Here is a 21,128-nt window from a genome sequence, read left to right as displayed (position 1 = left end):
CACTTTTAACACTATTTTTAATCTCATCCATATCAATCTTCCCACTCGTCCAAACCATTAAATTCAAGTCAAGCCAACAGACACTCATCTTTTCTTAATAGGGTCAATCTGAAAAGTAGAAAAAAATAAAGGGGCATTCGAGTAAAACGAGAAAAAACTTCAACGGTACCGAACCATCAACATATAACAGTTTTTTTCCCAACCGTGACCAAACCACCAAATTAAAGCTCCAACTTTTCTCCGAAACAAAACCAATGAAGAAAAAGAAAAACTAAAGGAAAGATCCACCAAGAAATTCAGCAGCACTGGACACGCCGACGTTTTTAACGCCGGCGACTACCCACTTGTCCGGACATTTTGGTAAACACTTAAACCATGAAGCGAGGCTTCAGCTTTTCCTTGCCTGTAACCGCTGTCGTTTCGGCCATCGCTTTTATTTACTTTTGTACGGTCTTTATTTTCATTGACCGCTGGTTCGGTCTAATGACCTCTCATGGTATCTTGAACGCTGTCGTTTTCACCGGTGTTGCCGTAATGTGTGTGTTTAATTACAGCTTTGCCATCTTCGCGGATCCCGGTCGGGTCCCGTCTTCGTTCATGCCCGATATCGAAGATTCCAAAGTTTCTATCCAGGAGATCAAACGCAAGGTACGCTCAGAAAAAAAAAAAAAAGCATAGTCAAATTCCATGTTTGCTATGTCTGTTAAGGTTGTTTATGTTTCCTGTCTGAATTACGAGAATGCTCGATTGTGTTTTTTTAACAATTTCGATAAAGTTTTATGTTTTTAATAAAAATGATTAGTGTTTGTAATTTGGATTTGTTATAAATGAAGAGAATAATTTTGGGGTTGTTGCATTTTTCGTGATTATTGCATGAGTTGATTTTGGAGTTGGAATAGATTAGAAAATTTTGCATGTGGAAAAAAAAAAAGATCTTTTGGGGGGGGGGGATATTAGTTCTAGATTTGGTGAAAGTTTTGTGATTAGAAATGAGATAGATGTAAATGCATTGTCAAAAATGTTCTACGATGAGTAGATGACCTATGTGGATAATCGAGTAAAAAATAATTGGTTCATAAGTGTGGGAAAGAAAGCAGAATAAATTATTGCCCCTAACTTGCTCCTGCATTCAGGGGTTTGATTGATTTATTCTGCTTTATAGAAAGCACTTATAATAGCAGCAAGGTAAAGAGTACGCCACCTTAGTTTGTTTGTAAATTTGACCTTAGTCATAACAAACACTGTTATGTGTCATTTGATTGTTAATCATAACAGAGACCGTTATTTTGGTGCTGCATCATTCATGTTAGGACGATGCTCTAGCTGTAATGCTGTCATTGAGGTCTCTCTATCTACAAGTACTTTTATTGTCATTGTCAGGGGACGTATTATCGTCTTGCGTCTCTGTTATAATCTCCTTGTTTGTTTAAGGGATAACTTAAAATCAGAAGTTGATGTCATTGCAGGTCACATTTGATCTCTCGTATTAACGTTGACTTTTACTTGGAACCAGACAATTGAAAAAAGTTGGGTTTTTCCTGTTTGCTTGAATCTTGTCTTCTATCAAAGACTGATTTTTATTTTTGTTGCTTTTAAGGATTTGTGCAGAACTTAAATCAAAATAATTTCAATGGGACAAAAAGTCCACATGTAAGTGGAGTTAAAATCTTCATAATTTGGGTGGACTCCTCTATAAAGTGTGTTTAGACCAGGGTAATATCAGGAATTGGTGTAGTCGATGAAATTTTATTGCATATGTGAGGTTAATAGACTTATGTTTTTGATGCATAACTTTTATTTCAGTCATCTATTTCCAGATTGTGACCTTTGTTCAAAATATTTTGTAGGGAGGGGATTTGAGATATTGTCAAAAGTGTTCTCATTTTAAACCTCCTCGCGCACATCACTGTCGCGTTTGCAAGAAATGTGTTCTGAGAATGGTATGTGCAATCTATTTTATCATTCATGCATGTCTAAAATGTCCTCAATAATGTGCTAAAGTTGCTCTTGTTGATTATAAGGATCATCATTGCATTTGGATTAGTAATTGTGTCGGCCATTCCAACTACAAGGTCTTCTTCGTCTTCATTGTATATGCCGTAATTGCTTGCATCTATTCTTTGGTACGTTGTATCATAATAACATATTTATTTTACTGTGGGATTTCGAAATTGTCTTTTCTGATTTAAGAAGCTCTTTCTTATGCTTTAATTTTGTACTTGACTTGATTGGCTTCCAAATTAGTACCTTTTCTTCCTTTGGATTGACCTATGCCATGGCGATTTAGTTTTACCGGGTATCTCTAGCTGGCTTCTGATGAGGCGTTTTGGTCTTTTTCTCATTTATTTTTTCTATTCTCTTAATGTCAGGTTTTACTTGTGGGTAGCATAACTAATGATTCCCAAAAAGATGAGCAGCAAAGTGCAGATTCTTTCAGAATCACATATGTAATGTCAATGAGTACCTACCTTTTAGAGCTAGAACTTACCTTATTAGTGCTATGCTTTTGACTTAGCATTTTCAGGTTATTTCTGGACTGTTGCTAGTCCCATTAAGTGTTGCCTTAAGTGTTTTGCTGGGTTGGCATATCTACCTCATTTTGCAAAATAAGTCCACAATTGAGGTAATGGGAATTATTTACACCACTATCTGGTTTTAAATTTAGAATGATTTTTTTTTTTTTACTTTTTTCCTTTTATTTTTGTTAAAAATCGGCAGTATCATGAAGGGGTGAGAGCTATGTGGCTTGCGGAGAAAGGAGGAAATGTCTATGAGCATCCATATGATCTCGGTGCCTATGAAAATCTAACAACGGTAATAACTAGAAATGGAACTGCATATGCTTGTCTCCTTTTTCTATGCTGAGGGATGTTTGATGGCTTTTTACAAGACTTAAATATCAGGACTTTATCTTGATGAATCATAGAAGATGATGGCTTTTTACTGTTAGCTTTAGATTGTAGCTTCTGAGCGATCAAATATCATCAATCTTATATATTTTAATCAGTCTCTATATGCGAAGTTTTAACCTGCCAACTATGATGATCTGATCATCATAACTTGATTTAACATCATTAACTTGGTGCATTTTTTGCCTTATTTCCTTTTCATTTATTTTTGTTGAAGGCTGGAACATATTTAGAACATATTCATCCATTGCCATCTGATTGTTTCAGGTATTGGGTCCAAGTATCTTCTGCTGGATATGCCCCGCATCGAGACACATAGGTAATGGTCTACGCTTTCGAACAGTCTATGATGCCATATCTGCTGCATCAATATCAACATGAAGTTTCAATTATTTTTTACATTGCCTTGGCAATATCAAAAGTTTTCACTGTTTGACGGATTGATGAATGCTTACCTTGTGATCATAACTGGTATTCCCCTTTTAAGTTATCCTAGCACGTAGCTATTTTATAGGCTTAAGCTCCTGGCCCGTGACAGCTATCACCTTACTGTAGTCAGGAAAGGGGAATTAGGAAAGATCATTCATTACTTTCTGGCAACACTATGTCAGATAGCCTTTGAAGCTGTTGCTGCAAGTGATAATGGATGAGGATGCGAAAAGGTCCCTTGTCCATAACCAGGCAAAGCAGTCTGCAAAGGAATTAGAAATAGGATTGGTGGGGTTTTACTTTTCCTTTTTTTTCTTGCCTTTTCTGAGCTTGACTGTAGGGGTAGGTTTTTGTACTTTGATACCTTGTCCATAAAGAGGGCATCAATATGGAAGTGATCATGCAAATCAACGGACACAGATGTATCAATCATGTAAAAGAACTGTAAAATCCCTGTAACTCTAAAACACAGACAAAAATTTTGATACATTTCTGTTTCTTACAGTACTTGTTTTTCTCAATACAATAATTCTTCTGCTTTTCCATCTCTTTGGTCATCTCCAGCTCAACAGTCATAACCTCAGAGTTCTAAAGAGGTCCAAAGGGATATATTTGTTTAGAGCCTTTATCCCATATCTTTACCAATTTTCAAATACAGACAGCTCATAAAGAAGTGGCATGCCACCCTCTCATAAATTTATATTGTTTGCTGTTATTCTTTCTGCCTCTTTTTCTGTCTGACAAATTCCTACAAAAAAAAAAAAAGGAGATTAACATTTATATAATAAGGTTCAACTGATTGTAGCAGTACAAATTTTTATGTGGTAAAAGTTCACCGAATTTGAGCCATTCTGTCAAATTTGACCATATCAAGAACCCATTTATGTAATCAAATGACTTAAAAATTAAAAATTTTAAAAATGTAAATTTTAATTTGAATTTAAAATAAATTGAAAATGCCAGAACAGCTTTAAAATGGAATTTCAACCCAAAATAATGCTGTAGAACTAACAAGAGTATGATTTTAAATTTTAATAGAAAAATGGGTTAAATAAAAAATTTTCTGAAATGTAAGGTAAGGAGTATAAATTTAAGAAAGGTACAGGTGAATTTTGATATTTGCCCTGTTTAATAGTCATTTTACTAATACAGTCAGAAATAAATAGTAATAATTTAGATAGTGGGGCCCTCTGATTACGAACATCGCGCCACATAGGGAAAACTCACGTGGCCTAGCTTGGTCTTTATCCGAGTTATCAGCTCACGCGCTATCCCAAAATACGAAACAAATGCTTCAACCTTCAATGTGAAGAATAACAAAGTGTCAGCATGTTATTGGCTCGTGTGTTCCGCGAACTTTTTCAATCGTATGCGAAGTGACAAAGAAAAGCGGATTTATTCTCGGGTATCCACGAAGGAAAATGGAAGTCCGTAGTCGTAGCTGCTGCCTCCTCACCCTCATCTGAGAGTTGCAGATTTTCTGGCCGTGTGTGTCCGAAAATGGAAGTAGATGATGAAACCAACCCAACTCAGATTAAGAGGTTCGGTTTCTGGGTCTTTGATTTCTTACCTTCTTTGATCATGATTTGTTCCAACGATTTGTATCTCATTAATTGCATGTACTAGTTAGTTAATTTTCTTCAAATAATATAATCTTTGTCTTGATGTCGGCATGCTTTTGAACTTTCTTTTTTTTTTTTTTTTTTGTGAATCAGCTAACACGTTCACTAAATCGAGAAACATTTAGAATTTTGGAAGACGATTTTGGGTATGGAAGTTATGATTATAGGTTTTAGTTAATAGTCTGATCCTTTGCTGTTCTTTAGTTCAGCAACTGTCATTACCAGCTAGCTACCGGTTCTCCATGTTTGATGGGGTTTTACTCTTTTAGCTTATCAGTAAATTTTGAGGGAAATTTTTATGATCAGTAACTATTTTGTTCTTCATCTTGAACTAGATGCCTTGTTTTGTTGTTCATTTGGACAAACTTCTTGCCTCCTTTACCAAAAGTACTAAGTATGTAATGAAAATTCTCTGTTTCTCCTGCTGTCTTCGGATGTTAAGTTAAAGAAATAACCTTTGTTTGCACATCATCTTCGGGACCCTCAAAACAAACTTTTTAAACTTACATAATACTTTAAGATCAAGGATGATGTCATGATTCCTTTTCGTTCATTGCTTTTTAGTACATAATGAGGTGTACCATGAATTATGCTAATCAACGTAAATGACCTGATCCTCTAGACATTAAATTCCACTCTAATTCGACGAAGTTTGAACTAGAAGCCCCAAGTTGGAAGTGTTAAGATCTAATCCTTTTAATTCTTTAATGGTATCATTTCTGCCTGTGTTAGTCATTTAGAGGTTTTTGGTCCTTAACTTGTAGATCTTGTTTCGAACCTTAATGGGACCAAAATAATCAATGGCTAAGGCATCTTGAATTTTTTTTCTATGTTATAACTTTTGGTCAGCAAATGAGAAGGAAAGTTGATCTGCTAAATAGATTGCCTTTCCTTTTTCTTTTTGGATATATCATTGTGGCATCTGGCCTCTACTTGCAAACATCTCTCCCTCTTTTTCTTATTACCGTTTCTATTATCATTTTCAGCTCACTCAACAAGTCACTCAACATTGTTGACTTAAACAAGAAAAGGAAATTAGAGGCTGAGCAATTAGTTTTGCCTGTGTCTAAGCATCATTGTTGGAAGCAAAGCTTATCATTGAAGCCTCCTACATTTGGCAGTATACTGGAAGTAGAGGGGTTTAGTCCATGCACTCTCAAAGAAAAGGGAGGGGCTGTTTATGATGTTTCTGAAACTGGATCGGCAAAAGATAGTAATAGCTTTGCTGAAGATTCTGACTCTGCAATATCTGTGCATGCTGAAGTTAAATTTGGAACAGATGATGCAAAGTATTTACCGTATGATAGGGCTTCCTCTTCATCGTCTGATTGGGGATCCAGCTCCCAAGATTCCCATTATTCTTCCTATGGTACAAATGTAGCATTGAAGGGTGTCGAAAAAGAAGTACTATCTTCTCCTGGAGGGAGGCCTGAACTTGCTGATGTTGAACTAGCTGAGAATCTTGATGAGTCCCTTGTAGAGTTTGGAAGCCATATAGATTACATCTACTCAGGATACGGAAACTATGCCATAGAGCAATACCAAGATAAGGAAATTGAAGAAATTCTCAACTGTGATGGAGCAAATCCAAATGTTTATGTTCTTTCATCTGGACGATGGAGTGTCAACCAAGGTAGTTCCTATGACTTTGAAAATATATATGCATTGCATATATCATGTCCCTACGTAATCACTATTAAATTTGGTTTTCCTTAATAAACTGAGGAGAAGTATACTTTTTATTTTAATGCAGAGGCTCCACAAACGACAAGAAAACCAACCATTGATCAAGAATTTGAGCAGTATTTTTCCATGCTTATGCTGTAGAGGAGAGTACTTCTATATGAATGTCTAAGCTGTGTATATATATTGTTGTATATGGCTTGACATCGAAGTCAAAATATCATAATTGGCTTGTTATTTGTGGTTGTCTTGAGGTAACTCTAGCTTGGTCTTTTCCCTTTCTACGTTCAAAGCCAACTTAAGTTTTGTTGTATATATTATTTGATAGTTATAAAATGTGGTTTTATGCTGCTATTATCATTATTCTTTTTGCACAGACCCATTTGATCGCTCATTTGTATGTTTTGTTTGATATTGCAGATTTTGTTTACTTGCAGATCCTTTCATTAGTTGAGTCTTGTTGCATATGCTCGGTTAGTAAGTCCTTTTCAGATGTTATCAACTGTTGATTTTCTTGCTTTTGTCTTGAATCTGTTTTAAATCGATGGTAGGACAAACCCAAAAAAAAAAAAAAAAACATTCATCTTACAATTTTGGCGAAATAATAAATTAAACTTAAACCATTAAAGATACAAAGCTTATTCTATTAGCTGAAATTATGTCGACTACTGAGTTCTTTATAAATCAATCAAGAGGCATAAACTATGTTGTCGAATTGTGGTGACAATCTTGAAGGACAGCTGCAAAAGTTGGTTCTAGACTGCTATTGACCTACTGTTGTGGATTTTTAATCTTCATTTGATAGCTATTATCAAATCCAAAAAAGAGTTTCATTTCTCAAATTGCTTTGTCCTAACTGCTGGATTTTCTCTAAGAGATCCGACGTGGTAAAAAAGGAATGTATTTGCATTGTAAAACCAACATAAAATGATGCAATACAGAGCGAACCCGATTATCTGCAATCTTTTATTAACCATGGACGTCAAGTTTAGGTGGAAGTAATTAGATCAACTTTTGTTTGCAGCAAACTATTAATGATAGCAGAAAGGAAAGTAATTGAGGGGAGACGATGGTTGGACTTAATGTTAAAAGCAAAACATAGAAATTAAATGAGATAAATGCATCGGATGTGTGCACTTCAGCTGTTGTTTATTCCATCAACCAACAAACCATCATCCCTGATCAATGACATGTACCACATCAAAGCAATAGCATGAAAATCAAGCTACAAGTACAAAGCGCTGAAGATTCAGAAACACTCAAAATGCATGGGAACCAAAAAGGAAAATTGTGTAGCCCTTAGGTATTTGGAACAATAATGATAACTAAAAATCAACATTGTGGAAGATCAGACGGTGGTGGCTGCAACTTCTGATTTGGTTGCGGACCATCCAAGACTATCCATGCCATTTTCAGTCCCCAGCTTGTGTGAACATCCAGGTGACAGTGCATGAACCACACCCCTGTTCGCAACCCAAATAATAACTTTCCCAAGTCAGCATAAAATTGTAAGCCATAGATTTTACCCGTTTATGAAGGTAAATGATTATTTTTAGAAGATTATTTACCTGGGTTGTCTGCAAAGAACCGAATGGCTAGCCAACCACCAGAAGGAACACCAGCTGTATTCCTCTCCATGGGGTCTACAAGATTGAAGTTGGAAGGGTCCTTGTTTGGATCAAAGTTGCCAAAACCTTGTCCAACAACGAAGAAATTGTAACCATGAAAATGAAGTGGGTGACTCTCAACACCAAGAATGCTAGTGTCCTGCAACACCAGCTCTACACTCGTGTTAAATGGTAGCACCACCGCGCGTGTGCCATTGATCACATTTGTGTTATTTGGTGCTGTGCCAGTATAATTAAATGGAATTAATGGTTGTGTGGGAAAATCAGTAGTGTAAACTCCATTAGATTGTCCAAAGTAGTAAGCTTGGAGCATAGCAACAGATGGGAGTGAAAATGACACATTGTTAACTGAAGCAGCAAATTTGCTTGAATTATTAGGTCCTTGGCAGGTTGTGTTTTTAGGACAGGGGCTCGTCCCAAGTCCTACAGTGAAGAAAAATTTATTGTCCACTGTTTTTGGTACGTTAGCAGGGAATTTAGCATTGGCCAAGCTACGAAATTTCCCTGTAAAGTTTGCAACAAATCCTGTAGCATTAATAGGAGGGAGGGTTGGTTGAAATAAAGTAAGATTTTTAGAGGATTTGTGATGGGATGGATGTTCATATTCAAGAATTCCTACGGTGGTGGAGTTATCAAAGGCGCCTTGTCCAGTGAAATAAGGTCTAGCAGCCATGAGGAAGGAGGCATTTGGGAATTCAGGCTTGGTTTTTAGGAGAACATTTGTGGTTTGGCCTGGTGTGATGAGGAGCCTGTCAGTTTCGAAGGGTTTAATATATATGGCGTCGCCTTCAACCACCGTTAAGGTGTGGTTGGCTATGCTGAAGAAAAGCTCATTGTTGAGTGCAGCGTTGATTAATCGGAGGAGATATGTCTTTCCTGGCTTCACCTTCAGCTTATATGTGTCTGCAACACTCACACAGAAGCAAACACGTTAAAGTCAAACTTGCATGGATGGCTTGACTTGCATTGGAAAATAGTCAAGATACCCAATTAGCCTGCCTTTTTCAGGATGTTAACCTTGTTTTAACAAAAACTGTGAACTGCAATCTTCCTAACAACCTTTTTGACAAATCTTTTGTGACAAACCATGTTGTCAGACAACGTAAAATTAAAGCGAACCTGTCCATTTCATAAAAAAAATGTGTATGTTTCAGCATAAACTGATACCTTTAGAAGAACAGTTGTAGAGTAGCCCGGGAAGCCCATTGATAGTATATGCATCAGAAACATTGGGTCCAGCTCCTGTCTGGAGTGCTTGGCTGATTATACTTTCTGGGTCTACGTTGAACCATTCTCCTGAAATCCCCAATCCATGCAGCTAGTAGTTTTAGAAAACCTGAAGACATGAAGTTAATTCTTATGGCTACATTATGCCAATTTTCAGAGTTTCTTACCAAACAAGATGGTGACTTCCTTGTGGGGTTTCTCAAACGGGTAAGATTCATTGCGCTTTGGGAGAATGATGATCGGTCCATAGATCGTTGCTCTCAACCAGGAGAGATGAGCATGCCATAAGAGAGTTCCTCTTTGTCCTGTGATTGTGAAGTTATAAGTGTATGACTGGTTTGTTTGTATCGGACACTGTGTTATATAAGAAGGTCCATCCGACCATGCAGTCGTAAGCTGCCTAATCCCATGCCTGTTTCCCAAATAAAATTTAAAATCACCAAATTACTATCTAAAAGTTTAACAATACTATATGGTGTCCATTAACATTTGAATTAAAAGATTCATACCAGTGAATGCTGACATTATTTGCAATATGGTTGACCACCTTAACAATTACTCTGTCACCTTCCCTTGCCACTAACCGAGGCCCTGGGAACTGTCGGTTCACACTGAGAATAGCCCTTGTGTGGCATAGTCTTGTAACATTGTGGTAGTGAATCTTAATCATTTAAAAGAAAAATAAAAGTATTTAGCATCAAGCTAAAAGTTTGTAAGTATACTTCAAAAAGAAAATTAAAGAACTGTGTCAATACTGTACATTGAAAGTGTAGTGCCTTGTTTCCCCTGCTGCATTCTCCAGCAATAGTAATAGAAGAAAGAAAGAAAATATCATTGCCATTGAAGGAAATGATGAAGGAAGATGTGAGGTTGCCATTTCTTTCTTTGATCTGCCGGTGAGTTGGTGAAGGAACAATGGGCAACTTTGATTTGCCAATTAAGTTTGAAGAGCAAATAGCTGAGGAATGCAAGGCTAGACATAAGGATGCTTAATATATAGGGACATGATTATTGTTGATTAGGTGCTAAGATTTTCATTTATTGGAGTTACACGTCCACTGTTAAGATGGTCACCTTGTGTGCTCCGCTTTGCTGTTGGTCGAGCTGAATTTTAGAGTGTTGACAAAGTAAGATTTTTCTCTAACCATTTAAGTCAATTTTGATTACCAGAATGACCCTTCTCTACTGTCCTTTACAAAGCCATGAAGTGCAAGTAGATTATTTATCAATGGACATTCGGATAAAAATCCACGTTTTTTCACCCTCCAACAACAAACGCTTGGCACAAATATCTGAAAGTTTTTGCTTTAGGTAATAAGATAAAGTTAAAAACAAAGGATGACAATAATATTATAATCCACGATATGTACTTTTTTTCACTGCAGTAATTATTCACCAACTACTGAAAAGATAGGGGTAGTTATACATTTACTTTTGCGTTTTTTCAAAGCCTTTGACACTGAAATGAAACCTGAAGCGAACCAAAATTTCCTTAGTATTTCAGGATCATTAATCTCTAGTACCTTTCCCTTGGTTAATTTTACCTAACTACATTTTACTTGCTTGTATTCCAATTTCCCTGGAACATTTTCTCCACCCTACAGTATCAAATTATGAGAAATTCTTTGGAATACCAGTTGGCCTCTAAATTTTGGATGGAAAAAATGTCAGAGCAGGGAGTTTATTTAAACGTCGTTTTATCACTTGTCAGGATACACGTCTAAAGTTTCTAGGTTTTTTTATTCAGGGTTTTCCTATTTTTCCAAATAGATTTAAATTATCATAGCAGAATTATGACGTTTTAAGTAATTAATGGTTTTCAATAAGCTAGCGTGCATATGAACCAAAGAAAAATCTAGAACATAATAAAGGAAATCTGATTGGAATTTCAAACATGCATGGGATTAAGAAGCCATGGCTTTGTTGCAGGTATTTGCCCTTGTTACCGTATTCTCAAGGTACTTCCTACTTCCCTTGTTTCAAAATTCTCAGAACCTGAATGGACCTCCCTCAACTATTTTGGCTTTGAAACTAAGGAATAGTTTTTTCAACCTATTATTAAATGATTTTCACGTAAGCAAACATTAATTAAAATATATTGTCAAACTTCAGTTTCAACATTTTCACGTCCAATCGAACTCGTTATCTTATCCCTTATTATTCTCCACAAAACAATGGTGAGAAATATACAGTAATGCCTCCTTGGAAGAGTTTAGCACTGTCAGTAACCTTAACACTGAGTCCACAACGATTAGTCCATTGTTGGTAAGGAGAGGAGTACTTTTTCTTTATCAATCAGGATTCGATTCTTGTAATTGTACTTTAGAAGAATTTTTTTTTATTAATCAGGATCGGATTATGTGCGGTTTCGGACGAAGTCTACATGTACTAGTTTTTTTCAGGGTTATGGTATGCATTGAAGTTCAATTTCTGCATTAACAAAAACACATATCTCGAATCCGATAAACAGCCAGCGTAGATGTTCCAAACTAAAGAAATATTAAAGTTCCAACAGTCGAATAGTCCCACTCAGAAGGGCTATATGTTACCATTTTCGTTCCTTTTTTATGTTCGATACCTTTCTTAATCTGTTGCAACTACTACTTTTGAATGAAACCAAGAAAGCGTGTGGAAACTACAAAAACATTGCCAACTACAAACGTATGTTGAAAACAAGTCTTTAAAAGTCTGAAACAAAAAGACCAGAAGTCGTCAGTTTGATATGTTGGTTGGCTAGGTTCCTTTTGAGCCAACTGGTTTGGAGAGAACGATGTGCCATCCGATCCATGCCACCCCTGAAAATGACTGATATCTGCTCCTTAAAAAACGGTGGATTCTGATAGAATCCATGATTATGTTACTGGTGAAGTGAAATTAAGGGTCGTGATCAATCGAGCTGAAGTGCTTCAATTGCTTGCCCTGTGAATAAAATTGATTGGTCAAACCTAAAAATCTTCGACATCACTGGTTACATTGGGACTTGGGAGACATTACGGGAACCAGAGGTGCAGACAGAACCTGGTTCAGGAAGTAGAGAACTTTTGTCTCTGGTTTAAACAATGTACTATTATCAATGTTATCTTAAACTTACCATCTTTATATTAACAATCTATCTTCTTTCCCTACAATCACTAATTAATTACGTATTTCATACTCATATTAAATCAGTGTTTTGATATTGCATGAGCACTTAGTTTGTTTAGGTTAATTTCGAGCCAAAATTATCAAAATCAAATCAAATTATTTTATTTTTATTAATTGAACAGAATTTATTAATTTAAACTTTAAAATTTTTGTTAATTTTGTTACTAAAATATTCAAATATTAAATTAAAAACTTATAATTATAAAATGAAACCGATTATTTCATGTATTTTTAATTTTATCTTTGAGCTTTTTTATATTCGATAATCAAATTAATCTAAAAACAAAAATTTTTCAAAATTATTTTTAAATATGTTATAACCAATACGAACGCCCAAAGCAGCACAATCAATTTTCAAAATGCAGAGTTTCCCCATCAGCATTGAAGCAAACCATGTTTATCATTTAACAGTTGAATTTCAACACACAAGGATTCCCAAATATTACTAATAGATAATACCCCGAATGTTCAAGGATATGAACATTTCCAATGATTTTTTTGAGATAAACAAACACTGACCCTAAATCATATATTTAGGATTGAAATTTATGAAAAAAATAAATAATGCAAATGAAGTCTTTTAACTACTAAGCACAAGCTTCACGCCTAGGCTGCGTAGTGAAAAGAGCATCAAGATCAGGCGGCTGGAAATAACCGTTCTTCGGTGGTTCCCTTTTTGCTTCGACGTGTGATTTCTTCCTCGGCGGCTGTGGACATTGAAACGCCTCCGGGATTCGGTGTTTCGGCGTCGTACACCCTTCTTCTATCGTACCAGATCTCTCCATTTCTTTGGAAAGCTAAAATCTGTAGACTTGTATTATTTAAAAAAAAAAAAAACCTGAATTTTGTTTAAACTTTTGAAAATTTGAAAAACCGGTGGAAGAGGGAAAAAATGGGGAATGTTCGTGGGATCGTCGGCGTTCTTTTTCCTTTTTTTAATTTTTGATGAGTGATGGACAGAAATTATAAATACCGGTGATTTTAGTTCGTGCGGTGGGGACGGGTGATAGCTAAGCAGGAGTTGTTGGGTCGACGTGGCGGGTGATGAGTGGGTTGGTTAAGCTACGTGTGGTACAGGTGGCCCACTTTAAGCCTTGTTTATGTAGTTGTGGAACCTTTTTCAAACAGGACGCCCGACTCCGTCGGCGTTTGCGCGGGAAAATTGGTTGCATAGAATCCTAACCACCCGTTCTTGGGCATTTTTTATTTATTTTTTGGTTCAGAGAATCTCATGGATTATTTTAATTGGATTTGAGTAGGTGGCCATAAATTGATGGACTGAATCGCTGTCAATAGGCCCACTGCTGAGTAAGTAAATGAAGAAGGTAACGGGCTTTAATTTTTTATAAAGAAAGCTGTGATACGTAGATACGAAGAATTACTGAATTAATTTCACTTTTTAAAGACCCAGTTTAAGAACTGTAGATTTGCAATGACCCAAAGTTAGGCCCAACATATTTTTTTTAATGTGTAAAATTTAAATCAAATATTAATATTATGGTATCGTGTAAAATTTTATATTTATATTATATTTTACAAGATAATAATATATTATAATTTTTTTCGATATAAAAATATAAAATATAATTTTTTTGATTTTATTAAATTTATTTATGAATTTTTAAAAATTTTAAATAATTATATTTTTATATGTTTTATTTATATCATTTTTGTATTATATTTTTTTGTTTCAAATTATTAGATTTATTAAAAGAGATTAAAATTATTTAAATAAAACAAATTTTAAGCCTTATAATCCACAACAGTCAACAAATTAATCATTTTGCATGAATTTAAGCAAAGCAAAAAATATATGTACAAATTCGGTAAATTAAAACTGCCACTGTATGCCATACTCGGAACTCTATCGCATTGCACCCAAGACAAAAAAAGGTCCCTCTTTTGTTTTGCACTAACATGGTTTTGTTGGGGGCACCCGTCTTCGACGCGACGGGAACACTTCAAACTGCTCCATTTTCTTCACACGTGAGTTTTGACCAGGAGTGGAGCCTCAAGCCAGGTCCCATAACACGTGTCACTGAACCCAGGCCAGATGGTCCCACATTATAAAGGGTTGACTTGGGAGAAAACGTTCACATAGGCATGGTTTTGGCTGGCTGCTAACCAACGCACCACACCTTTGCTGGTGCAGGCAGCAACAGAAGCAACTAAACCCAATTCCACTATGACAGTCAAAACCATTTGTCTTGACGTTCTAAGGAGAGGTCAGGATCAGGGTGAGGTTCACCTTTGGTTTTCTGGGATTCACAAAGTCAAAGCCGAATACCTACAAAACTTCCCTCACTCTGAAGCAACTGCTCGGAAATCGTCTCGTGTTGAAGATAAAGTTGTATATTTTATTAGCCTTTGTTTGTTTTATATCAGTTTCTCACATGGAAATTGGAAAAGAGAAGATATTGCCCCCCATTAAAACGATTTCATTTTGATTGTCTGCTTCTGCTAAATGCAAATCTGAGATCTGGATCGATTGCATCATTAATGTTCAAGTTTTGGAGCATGCATGTTGGATAACCAATTCTATTGATGATTTTGGTTTCTTTTTTCAAGTTTGGTTTGAAGATCTTAAATACAATGTTTAACCACTTTCTCATCCTAATTTCATTGTTTAATCAAATTAGGATTTAACCTTTGATGATTTGTTGCCTTCTTGTGAATCTAAAGACTCTAATGCTACCAAATGCCATTTTACTTTCTGCATGCAAAGGGGAGATACCCCATTAAGAAACAAAGAGAGGGGGGGTGCCCCTGTGTACAGTTAACCAAAAATTTTTAACAACTACAAAGGCAGGAAATTCTTAGCATAATCAACATATATAAGTACAACTCTGATCAACTTCTCTTCAAAAACAAAAGCCTAATTGTCTAGCAACTCTTAATTTAAAGTCAAGAAGGCTCACACGTAGAACTAAACGTCATAAACTTCCTGCTTCATCTGCTTCACTGCTCTCTCTTCTTTCGCCATAAATTTTCCTCTTCCTAGCTACTTAATCTTGCATTATCTCATTCGGGTTCTTCTTCTTGTAACAGCTACGTTTTTCGTTCACTTAGTTTAATGAAAGGCTTAATTTAGAATTGCTGAGAGTACAGTGTAATGAAGAAAGATCAGAGGGATGATTGGTTTGATTGCTCCGAAGATATTGAACTTGTGAGTGACCTTCTTGATGATGAGTCTCCTTTCTTTGTCCTACCTCGAGAGACAATTCAACCCATATCAAAAACTTCACAAGAAGAGGCCACTAAACGACTCATCTTCACTATCTATTCAGGGTTAAGAATTGAAGATGTCGAGAATGCTTTATCAGTGACAACGTGGAAGGATCAATCCCAAGCACAACAGCAAACCAGGTTAATTAGGTTTCCCCTGGATTTCTTGTGCTCATGACTAATTCTTATTTGAATATTAACTGAACATTCTTTTTTGCAGAATTAATTCTATTCTGGAAAGAGGTTTGACTAAGATAGAGCATAAGTATACTCTAAAGATTAAAAGCTGTGGCAATGGCATGGCAGATGATGGATATAAATGGAGGAAATATGGACAAAAATGGATCAAAAACAGCCCAAATCCAAGGTAACTATCTTTCCAGCTGGCTTGCTCTTTTTCATATCTGTCAATCATCACCTTCTTTAGTTTTCTCTCTGGAGAAACTATAGAAAAATTCCAATCTCAATAAAATCGTACTTGAATTCATGTATTATCAGCTCTTTTTCCTTTCTAGCTACTTAGTGATGATTCTTTGCGGTATGAACGGTCTCACTTTATTCCAAAATTACCATGTCATTCAAACTGGTTAATCAAGATTAGAATGAAATTAATAAGTAAATAGATTTGCGTTGCTTTTGAAAAGTGAAAAGTGAAAACGTTTCTTTTTCAAGCATCTGAATGTATTCAGTTTCCTCAAATGGAAGTTCCTTCAATGACAGAAGGCCATACAGAAAGTTTCCATGGTTTGAAGTTTATCTGCTAGCTGCATACTATGCATATAGTCTGTTTGCATTATCATGTTCATGCATGCATTTTACTATCAAATTTCGTCTTTCATTGTATCCCACAAAGAAAATGAGATGCATGCATGGGAGGTGGAAGTACTTAAAAACGAAGTACTAGTAGTAATTTTTCTTTTATGTATTGGCATGAAACAGGAGCTATTACAAGTGCACGAACCCAAAATGCAATGCAAAGAAGCAGGTGGAGAGGTCCAGAGATGATCCAGATACATTCATCATCACCTATGAAGGGTTTCACCTACACTTTCCCTACCCATGTTTCCAACTCAACCAGCCTTTTCAAGATGATTCACCAACCAAGAAGCCCAAGAAGGCCATTTCAGAAGCTGAATCACAGGCCTTTGGAGCCTCACAAACAACAGAAGCCCAAGAAACAACAGCAAATTATACCAACTACGAGCCACTGCCGCCTAGCTCGTTCGAGGGCTGCCCTGGAGAAGAAATAGCTTCACAACAATTTAGCCAACAAGGGTTGCTTGAGGATGTGGTGCCTTGGATGATAAGGAATCCATCACACAACAATATTTCCTCCAATTCGTCTTCTTGTTCATCTTCCCAGTTACGTTCTCCTCCTACATCACCTGCTTCACTGTCTTGGTCTCCTAATTATAATCCATGTTTTTTATATAAGAATAAACTCTAGCATTAGGTGAATGTTGTGCTTACTGGGTTGAAACCCAATTAAAATATAATAATCTCCATTAATGTTGATTAAGGGACTCTTGTAAATCAAATTAACTAGTTCTTATCTTAGAATCTGGAATTCAAAGGAAGGAGGGAAAAAGGCTTGAAAAGCCCAAAATTAGACTCAAAAAAGAACCCAATTTATAAAACGAAATATGTGGCCCATATGATCGGTATGTATATAAGTATTACTTTCTCTGGATCCCGTGAAAGAGTCGTGGATTAGCCTCTTCCCACGAGCAAAAACACAAACTCCACTCAAAAAGAACAAGAACGACCTTCTCCAATACAGCAGCAACGCTTCAAACGTTAAGGCTAAAATGGTGGTATAATAAATTAAGAGTTTATATTTAATACAATATTAATATATGGAGATATTATCAAAAAATTAAATGATATTATTTCATTAATGAATAATAATTTTTTTTAATTAAATATATAAAAATTAATTTTTTTAAAAAAATTTATTCATTAATAAAATAATATCATCTAATTTATTTTATTAATGAGATAATATTATTTTATTTACTGATAATATACAGATTCTACAATATTTCAAATATAAAATCCATAAATTAATAATGGGAGGGTTGTGGGCTACCAGGAATTGCGAAAGCTGACAAGATTTTAGTATTGCTTCAGAGCATAAAAGACTGCTACAAAAAGCTTACCCATAAATCCAAACACTAATGGCCTCCTTGTTGTAAAGCAAAACTCAGACAAGCAGCATGCTCTCCAGCAGGACTAATAATTCATCACCGATCATTTGTGGGTTCTTTTCGGCTTGAAAATAATAGAATTTTTTAATCGAGAAGTTCCTATAGAAATTCTATTCTAGGCTGTACAAATCTTCAGTACAATTTGTCAATTCCTTGGTTTGTTTAATTGTTTCGGCAACCTAACCTTTAAAACAAAGTGCTTTTCTTAATCATGATTGGATAGTTTAATAGTTTTGTTTAATCAACCTTTTTCTATAAACAAGACAGACTGAATACTAAATAAAAACATCACCCCAAGAGCCAAAAAAGCACACAGATTTGAGCAATGTACTTGCATAAACAGATGATAATACAAAACAGCAAAGACTCCACCCTTGTTTTTCAACTCATCTCAACCCAAAAGGGGTGACAGAGATTCAGTTTCTTATCTTTCTTTTATTTTTTCCTGGATTTGGGGGTAAGGAAAGGAAACCATGGAATTCATAGTCGGTGAGTTCACCTGTCATCACTGTTCAGCATTGGATTGTTCTTGCTTTAAATTCTGCCATGAAAATGGCATCTAACGAATAATGCATCAACGTTTGTTGCAAGATATTTTCTTTTAAAGATATTTTTGGCACCAAAGAGTTTGGCCTGGTAAAGTTAGAAGGTCAGAAAGTTGGAAGCAGCCAAATCATGCACGACTCATTCATTTGCTGTCATGCAAACTTGCAAAATAATTATACCTCAAAGAGCATATAGGCATCAAACTCCCCATCAGATTTCGCATCTTAGAATTGTCATCTTATTGCTAACAAATTTTATATACGTAATTGAGTAAGGGTTTGTTTAACATTATCGTTGCAGTTAAAAAAAAATATAATTAAAAAACTCTTTAAAAGTATGATAAAAAAATAGTGCTATTAAAAATTTTAAATATTTGATATTATTGTAAAAAAATATTTTGAATAATTCAAATATCTAAAAAAATTAAAAATATATGAGGAATATAATAATTTTTTTATTTCAAACACAATTTTCACCAAAAAAAATTTTTTATGAGGACTTTTTGTTTAAGTTCTAAGTAAATCATATTTTTAGATTTAAAAAATCATATTTTTTTTGTTGTTTAGCGTTTATGTTGAATAAAAACACTTTTTGAATTTAAAAATTATTTTCAACAACAATGCTAAACCAGATGGAAGTAAAATATTGGGCAAAGCGGCATCATCTCAGGTTCAAATCATTTGCTTGAAATTTATGATTAAATCATATCTTATATAATCATCTTCCCTTTGTTGTGCCTTTCCAGTCAACCAAACCTCACCTACTGGAAAGAAACTAAGAGCCCGCAATAATACCCATCGTTGATCATTTGTTTAATAATAATTCTAAATTTTCAGCATGACAAACAAACAAACAAACAAACAAACAATATATTTAAAATTAAATCATATTCATGGCCACCCCCTTTAAGTTGGTTGAAATAATTGAGAGGAAAGAGTTAGAAATGGTGCTGTCAAAAGGCTCAGACCTCCACCAGAGAGTAATGGTTTTTTAAAATACGTAACCATCTTCCTTATAATCTATGGATCTTTGAATGAGAAAGAAGGATTAAACTATGGTCTCCCCATTTTCCCCTTTCAACTATTTTCTATCGACTTCTTTTGTGCTTTTCCCATTCTTTGAAAATCTTAGGCCTCCAATTATTTTCCTCTCCTTGTTAAAGTACAGCTAACGTTTCTGTCTTGGCCTACATTAGGGTTAGTCGTTTTCATTGGCTGTTCCTCTAATTATATACACATTTATATGATTTTTCTTTTAAATTTATGGTTTTTCAACAAACCCAGGTAGGAAAAATGTTTAGTGTTGTCATGCATCATTTATATTCCAAAAACCAAAATATAAAAAAGTTTGCCATTCTTTTTGGTAGCTGATGACAACAGGCATTGCCTGATCAGTCGACCAAAATCTGCTCATTTTTTCAACCCTAATGGCGATACGTATGATTTAAGAATTTTATCAGATATCGATCGATATTGATTATTACACTTTTTTTGGGGGTAACAGACGTGAATTTGTTGTCTTCGTCTTCAATTATGGAGGTCTATTGGCACCCTAGAAAATGATCCCAAAATTTTAATTAAAGATGCAAACACATGCATTGCATGGTCCGGGTAATGACAATGTAAAGTTCAACTGCATCACCTAACTCTCGTTTATTAAAATTAATTACAAATCAACAGGCGTCATTTTTTTTTGTTAAAAAAAATTTAGAGTAAATAAATTATTCAATTTTTCATATCATGATAAAAAATTTAAAACAAATGACTGAAAATTATACATTTAAAATGATTTTAACAAAAAATTATCAATTGTACTTGAACTCAAAATATTTACGTCTCAGAAAAATAATCTTTTGCCAATTAAGACAATTACTTATTAGTAAAAGTGTTATTTATATATATATATATATATAATTGTATTTTAATTACAAGGGCAAGACCTTTTTCTCAATAGTGTTAGAGAGATTTCGTGAAAATTTAAATTTAAAAACACTTTTAAATTAAAAGAATACTTAATAAAAATTTGAAGAAGTAAAAGCAAAAGATACATTAACCAAATTTACACACAAAAATCCCATCATGTTACTTAACTCAAACCTAGCAGTAGTTTTGGCTATGGAGGCCTTAAACCCTAAAAATAATAAGCCACTCGTACTTGAAAAAAAAATATACCATCATTCTTAGATTTAAGTATAATCAAATTGAATAAAAAATTTTAATGAATGAATGAACGATGGAAGCTCTTATGATTAATAAAATGCACAATTCTCTGGAATGAATCCAGGTTGAACTGGAATCTTTTTTTATATAGGAAAGATCCACAGAATAGTTTACAACTCAGCAGAGAAAGTAAATTATTATAGTAACAATTGTCTTCTTTTTTTTTTTTTTTTTGATAAAGAAAGCAAAGTCTTACAACAAATGAGAAAGGAAGAGGTTGAGATCGAATCTCGATCTTTTTTTTTTTTTAAGATTTATTTAATTATTAGATAAAAAAGTTGAAGATAAT

The 21,128-nt window shown here is 34.8% G+C and overlaps 5 protein-coding genes across 6 annotated transcripts; 3 read left to right on the top strand and 2 right to left on the bottom strand.

The window, feature by feature from the left end:
- The first annotated feature begins 219 nt into the window (after window positions 1-219).
- Window positions 220-3,885, top strand: LOC111294543 (putative protein S-acyltransferase 16). Its single transcript, XM_089742932.1, has 9 exons — window positions 220-360; window positions 555-648; window positions 1,848-1,940; window positions 2,022-2,123; window positions 2,370-2,447; window positions 2,525-2,623; window positions 2,719-2,814; window positions 3,177-3,228; window positions 3,465-3,885. The coding sequence occupies exons 2-9, from the start codon at window positions 598-600 to the stop codon at window positions 3,557-3,559; spliced, it is 666 nt and encodes a 221-aa protein (XP_089599058.1). The 5' UTR covers window positions 220-360; window positions 555-597; the 3' UTR covers window positions 3,560-3,885.
- Window positions 3,886-4,654: 769 nt separating this feature from the next.
- LOC111294001 (protein FAR-RED-ELONGATED HYPOCOTYL 1-LIKE-like) lies at window positions 4,655-7,173 on the top strand. Of its 2 annotated transcripts, XR_002690677.2 has the most exons (4): window positions 4,655-4,879; window positions 5,947-6,593; window positions 6,714-6,897; window positions 7,064-7,173. XR_002690677.2 is itself a non-coding variant. In XM_022887119.2 (3 exons), the coding sequence occupies exons 1-3, from the start codon at window positions 4,839-4,841 to the stop codon at window positions 6,785-6,787; spliced, it is 762 nt and encodes a 253-aa protein (XP_022742854.1). In that variant the 5' UTR covers window positions 4,655-4,838; the 3' UTR covers window positions 6,788-7,006. The 2 variants fall into 2 exon arrangements, 1 of the variants encoding a protein (XP_022742854.1); XM_022887119.2 differs by lacking the exon at window positions 7,064-7,173 and having other exon boundaries at window positions 6,714-7,006.
- Window positions 7,174-7,753: 580 nt separating this feature from the next.
- LOC111294000 (laccase-17-like) lies at window positions 7,754-10,475 on the bottom strand. The gene is made up of 6 exons (XM_022887118.2): window positions 10,259-10,475; window positions 10,008-10,159; window positions 9,666-9,910; window positions 9,439-9,567; window positions 8,212-9,174; window positions 7,754-8,106 (listed from the first exon to the last, which is right to left on the bottom strand). The coding sequence occupies exons 1-6, from the start codon at window positions 10,373-10,375 to the stop codon at window positions 7,976-7,978; spliced, it is 1,737 nt and encodes a 578-aa protein (XP_022742853.1). The 5' UTR covers window positions 10,376-10,475; the 3' UTR covers window positions 7,754-7,975.
- Window positions 10,476-13,017: 2,542 nt separating this feature from the next.
- Window positions 13,018-13,775, bottom strand: LOC149515183 (cyclin-dependent protein kinase inhibitor SMR4-like). The gene has a single exon (XM_089742931.1). The coding sequence runs from the start codon at window positions 13,425-13,427 to the stop codon at window positions 13,230-13,232; it is 198 nt and encodes a 65-aa protein (XP_089599057.1). The 5' UTR covers window positions 13,428-13,775; the 3' UTR covers window positions 13,018-13,229.
- Window positions 13,776-15,711: 1,936 nt separating this feature from the next.
- On the top strand, window positions 15,712-17,383 carry LOC111293864 (putative WRKY transcription factor 49). Its single transcript, XM_022886891.2, has 3 exons — window positions 15,712-16,008; window positions 16,088-16,234; window positions 16,807-17,383. Exons 1-3 carry the CDS (start codon window positions 15,755-15,757, stop codon window positions 17,312-17,314), a joined length of 909 nt encoding a protein of 302 aa, XP_022742626.2. The 5' UTR covers window positions 15,712-15,754; the 3' UTR covers window positions 17,315-17,383.
- Window positions 17,384-21,128: the final 3,745 nt, after the last annotated feature.

Source organism: Durio zibethinus, chromosome 14 (assembly GCF_047325235.1).
Source record: "Durio zibethinus cultivar Kanyao isolate XHJ-2024 chromosome 14, ASM4732523v1, whole genome shotgun sequence".
NCBI classification, from domain to species: domain Eukaryota; kingdom Viridiplantae; phylum Streptophyta; class Magnoliopsida; order Malvales; family Malvaceae; genus Durio; species Durio zibethinus.
Note: the sequence above shows the minus strand (reverse complement) of the source record. Positions and strands in the feature narration are given on the sequence as shown.

Excerpts from the sequence above, each read along its gene's own strand:
- LOC111294543 (XM_089742932.1), top strand. The coding sequence starts at position 598 with ATGCCCGATATCGAAGATTCCAAAGTTTCTATCCAGGAGATCAAACGC. Across the intron at positions 2,624-2,718 it reads AAAATAAGTCCACAATTGAG|TATCATGAAGGGGTGAGAGC; the intron begins GTAATGGGAATT and ends AAAAATCGGCAG. Across the intron at positions 2,815-3,176 it reads CCTATGAAAATCTAACAACG|GTATTGGGTCCAAGTATCTT; the intron begins GTAATAACTAGA and ends TGATTGTTTCAG.
- LOC111294001 (XM_022887119.2), top strand. The coding sequence starts at position 4,839 with ATGGAAGTAGATGATGAAACCAACCCAACTCAGATTAAGAG. Across the intron at positions 4,880-5,946 it reads AACCCAACTCAGATTAAGAG|CTCACTCAACAAGTCACTCA; the intron begins GTTCGGTTTCTG and ends TATCATTTTCAG. Across the intron at positions 6,594-6,713 it reads ACGATGGAGTGTCAACCAAG|AGGCTCCACAAACGACAAGA; the intron begins GTAGTTCCTATG and ends ATTTTAATGCAG.
- LOC111294000 (XM_022887118.2), bottom strand. The coding sequence starts at position 10,375 with ATGGCAACCTCACATCTTCCTTCATCATTTCCTTCAATGGCAATGATA. Across the intron at positions 9,175-9,438 it reads CTACAACTGTTCTTCTAAAG|ACACATATAAGCTGAAGGTG; the intron begins GTATCAGTTTAT and ends TGAGTGTTGCAG. Across the intron at positions 8,107-8,211 it reads GTTCTTTGCAGACAACCCAG|GGGTGTGGTTCATGCACTGT; the intron begins GTAAATAATCTT and ends GGTTGCGAACAG.
- LOC149515183 (XM_089742931.1), bottom strand. The coding sequence starts at position 13,427 with ATGGAGAGATCTGGTACGATAGAAGAAGGGTGTACGACGCCGAAACAC.
- LOC111293864 (XM_022886891.2), top strand. The coding sequence starts at position 15,755 with ATGAAGAAAGATCAGAGGGATGATTGGTTTGATTGCTCCGAAGATATT. Across the intron at positions 16,009-16,087 it reads CAAGCACAACAGCAAACCAG|AATTAATTCTATTCTGGAAA; the intron begins GTTAATTAGGTT and ends TCTTTTTTGCAG. Across the intron at positions 16,235-16,806 it reads AAAAACAGCCCAAATCCAAG|GAGCTATTACAAGTGCACGA; the intron begins GTAACTATCTTT and ends GGCATGAAACAG.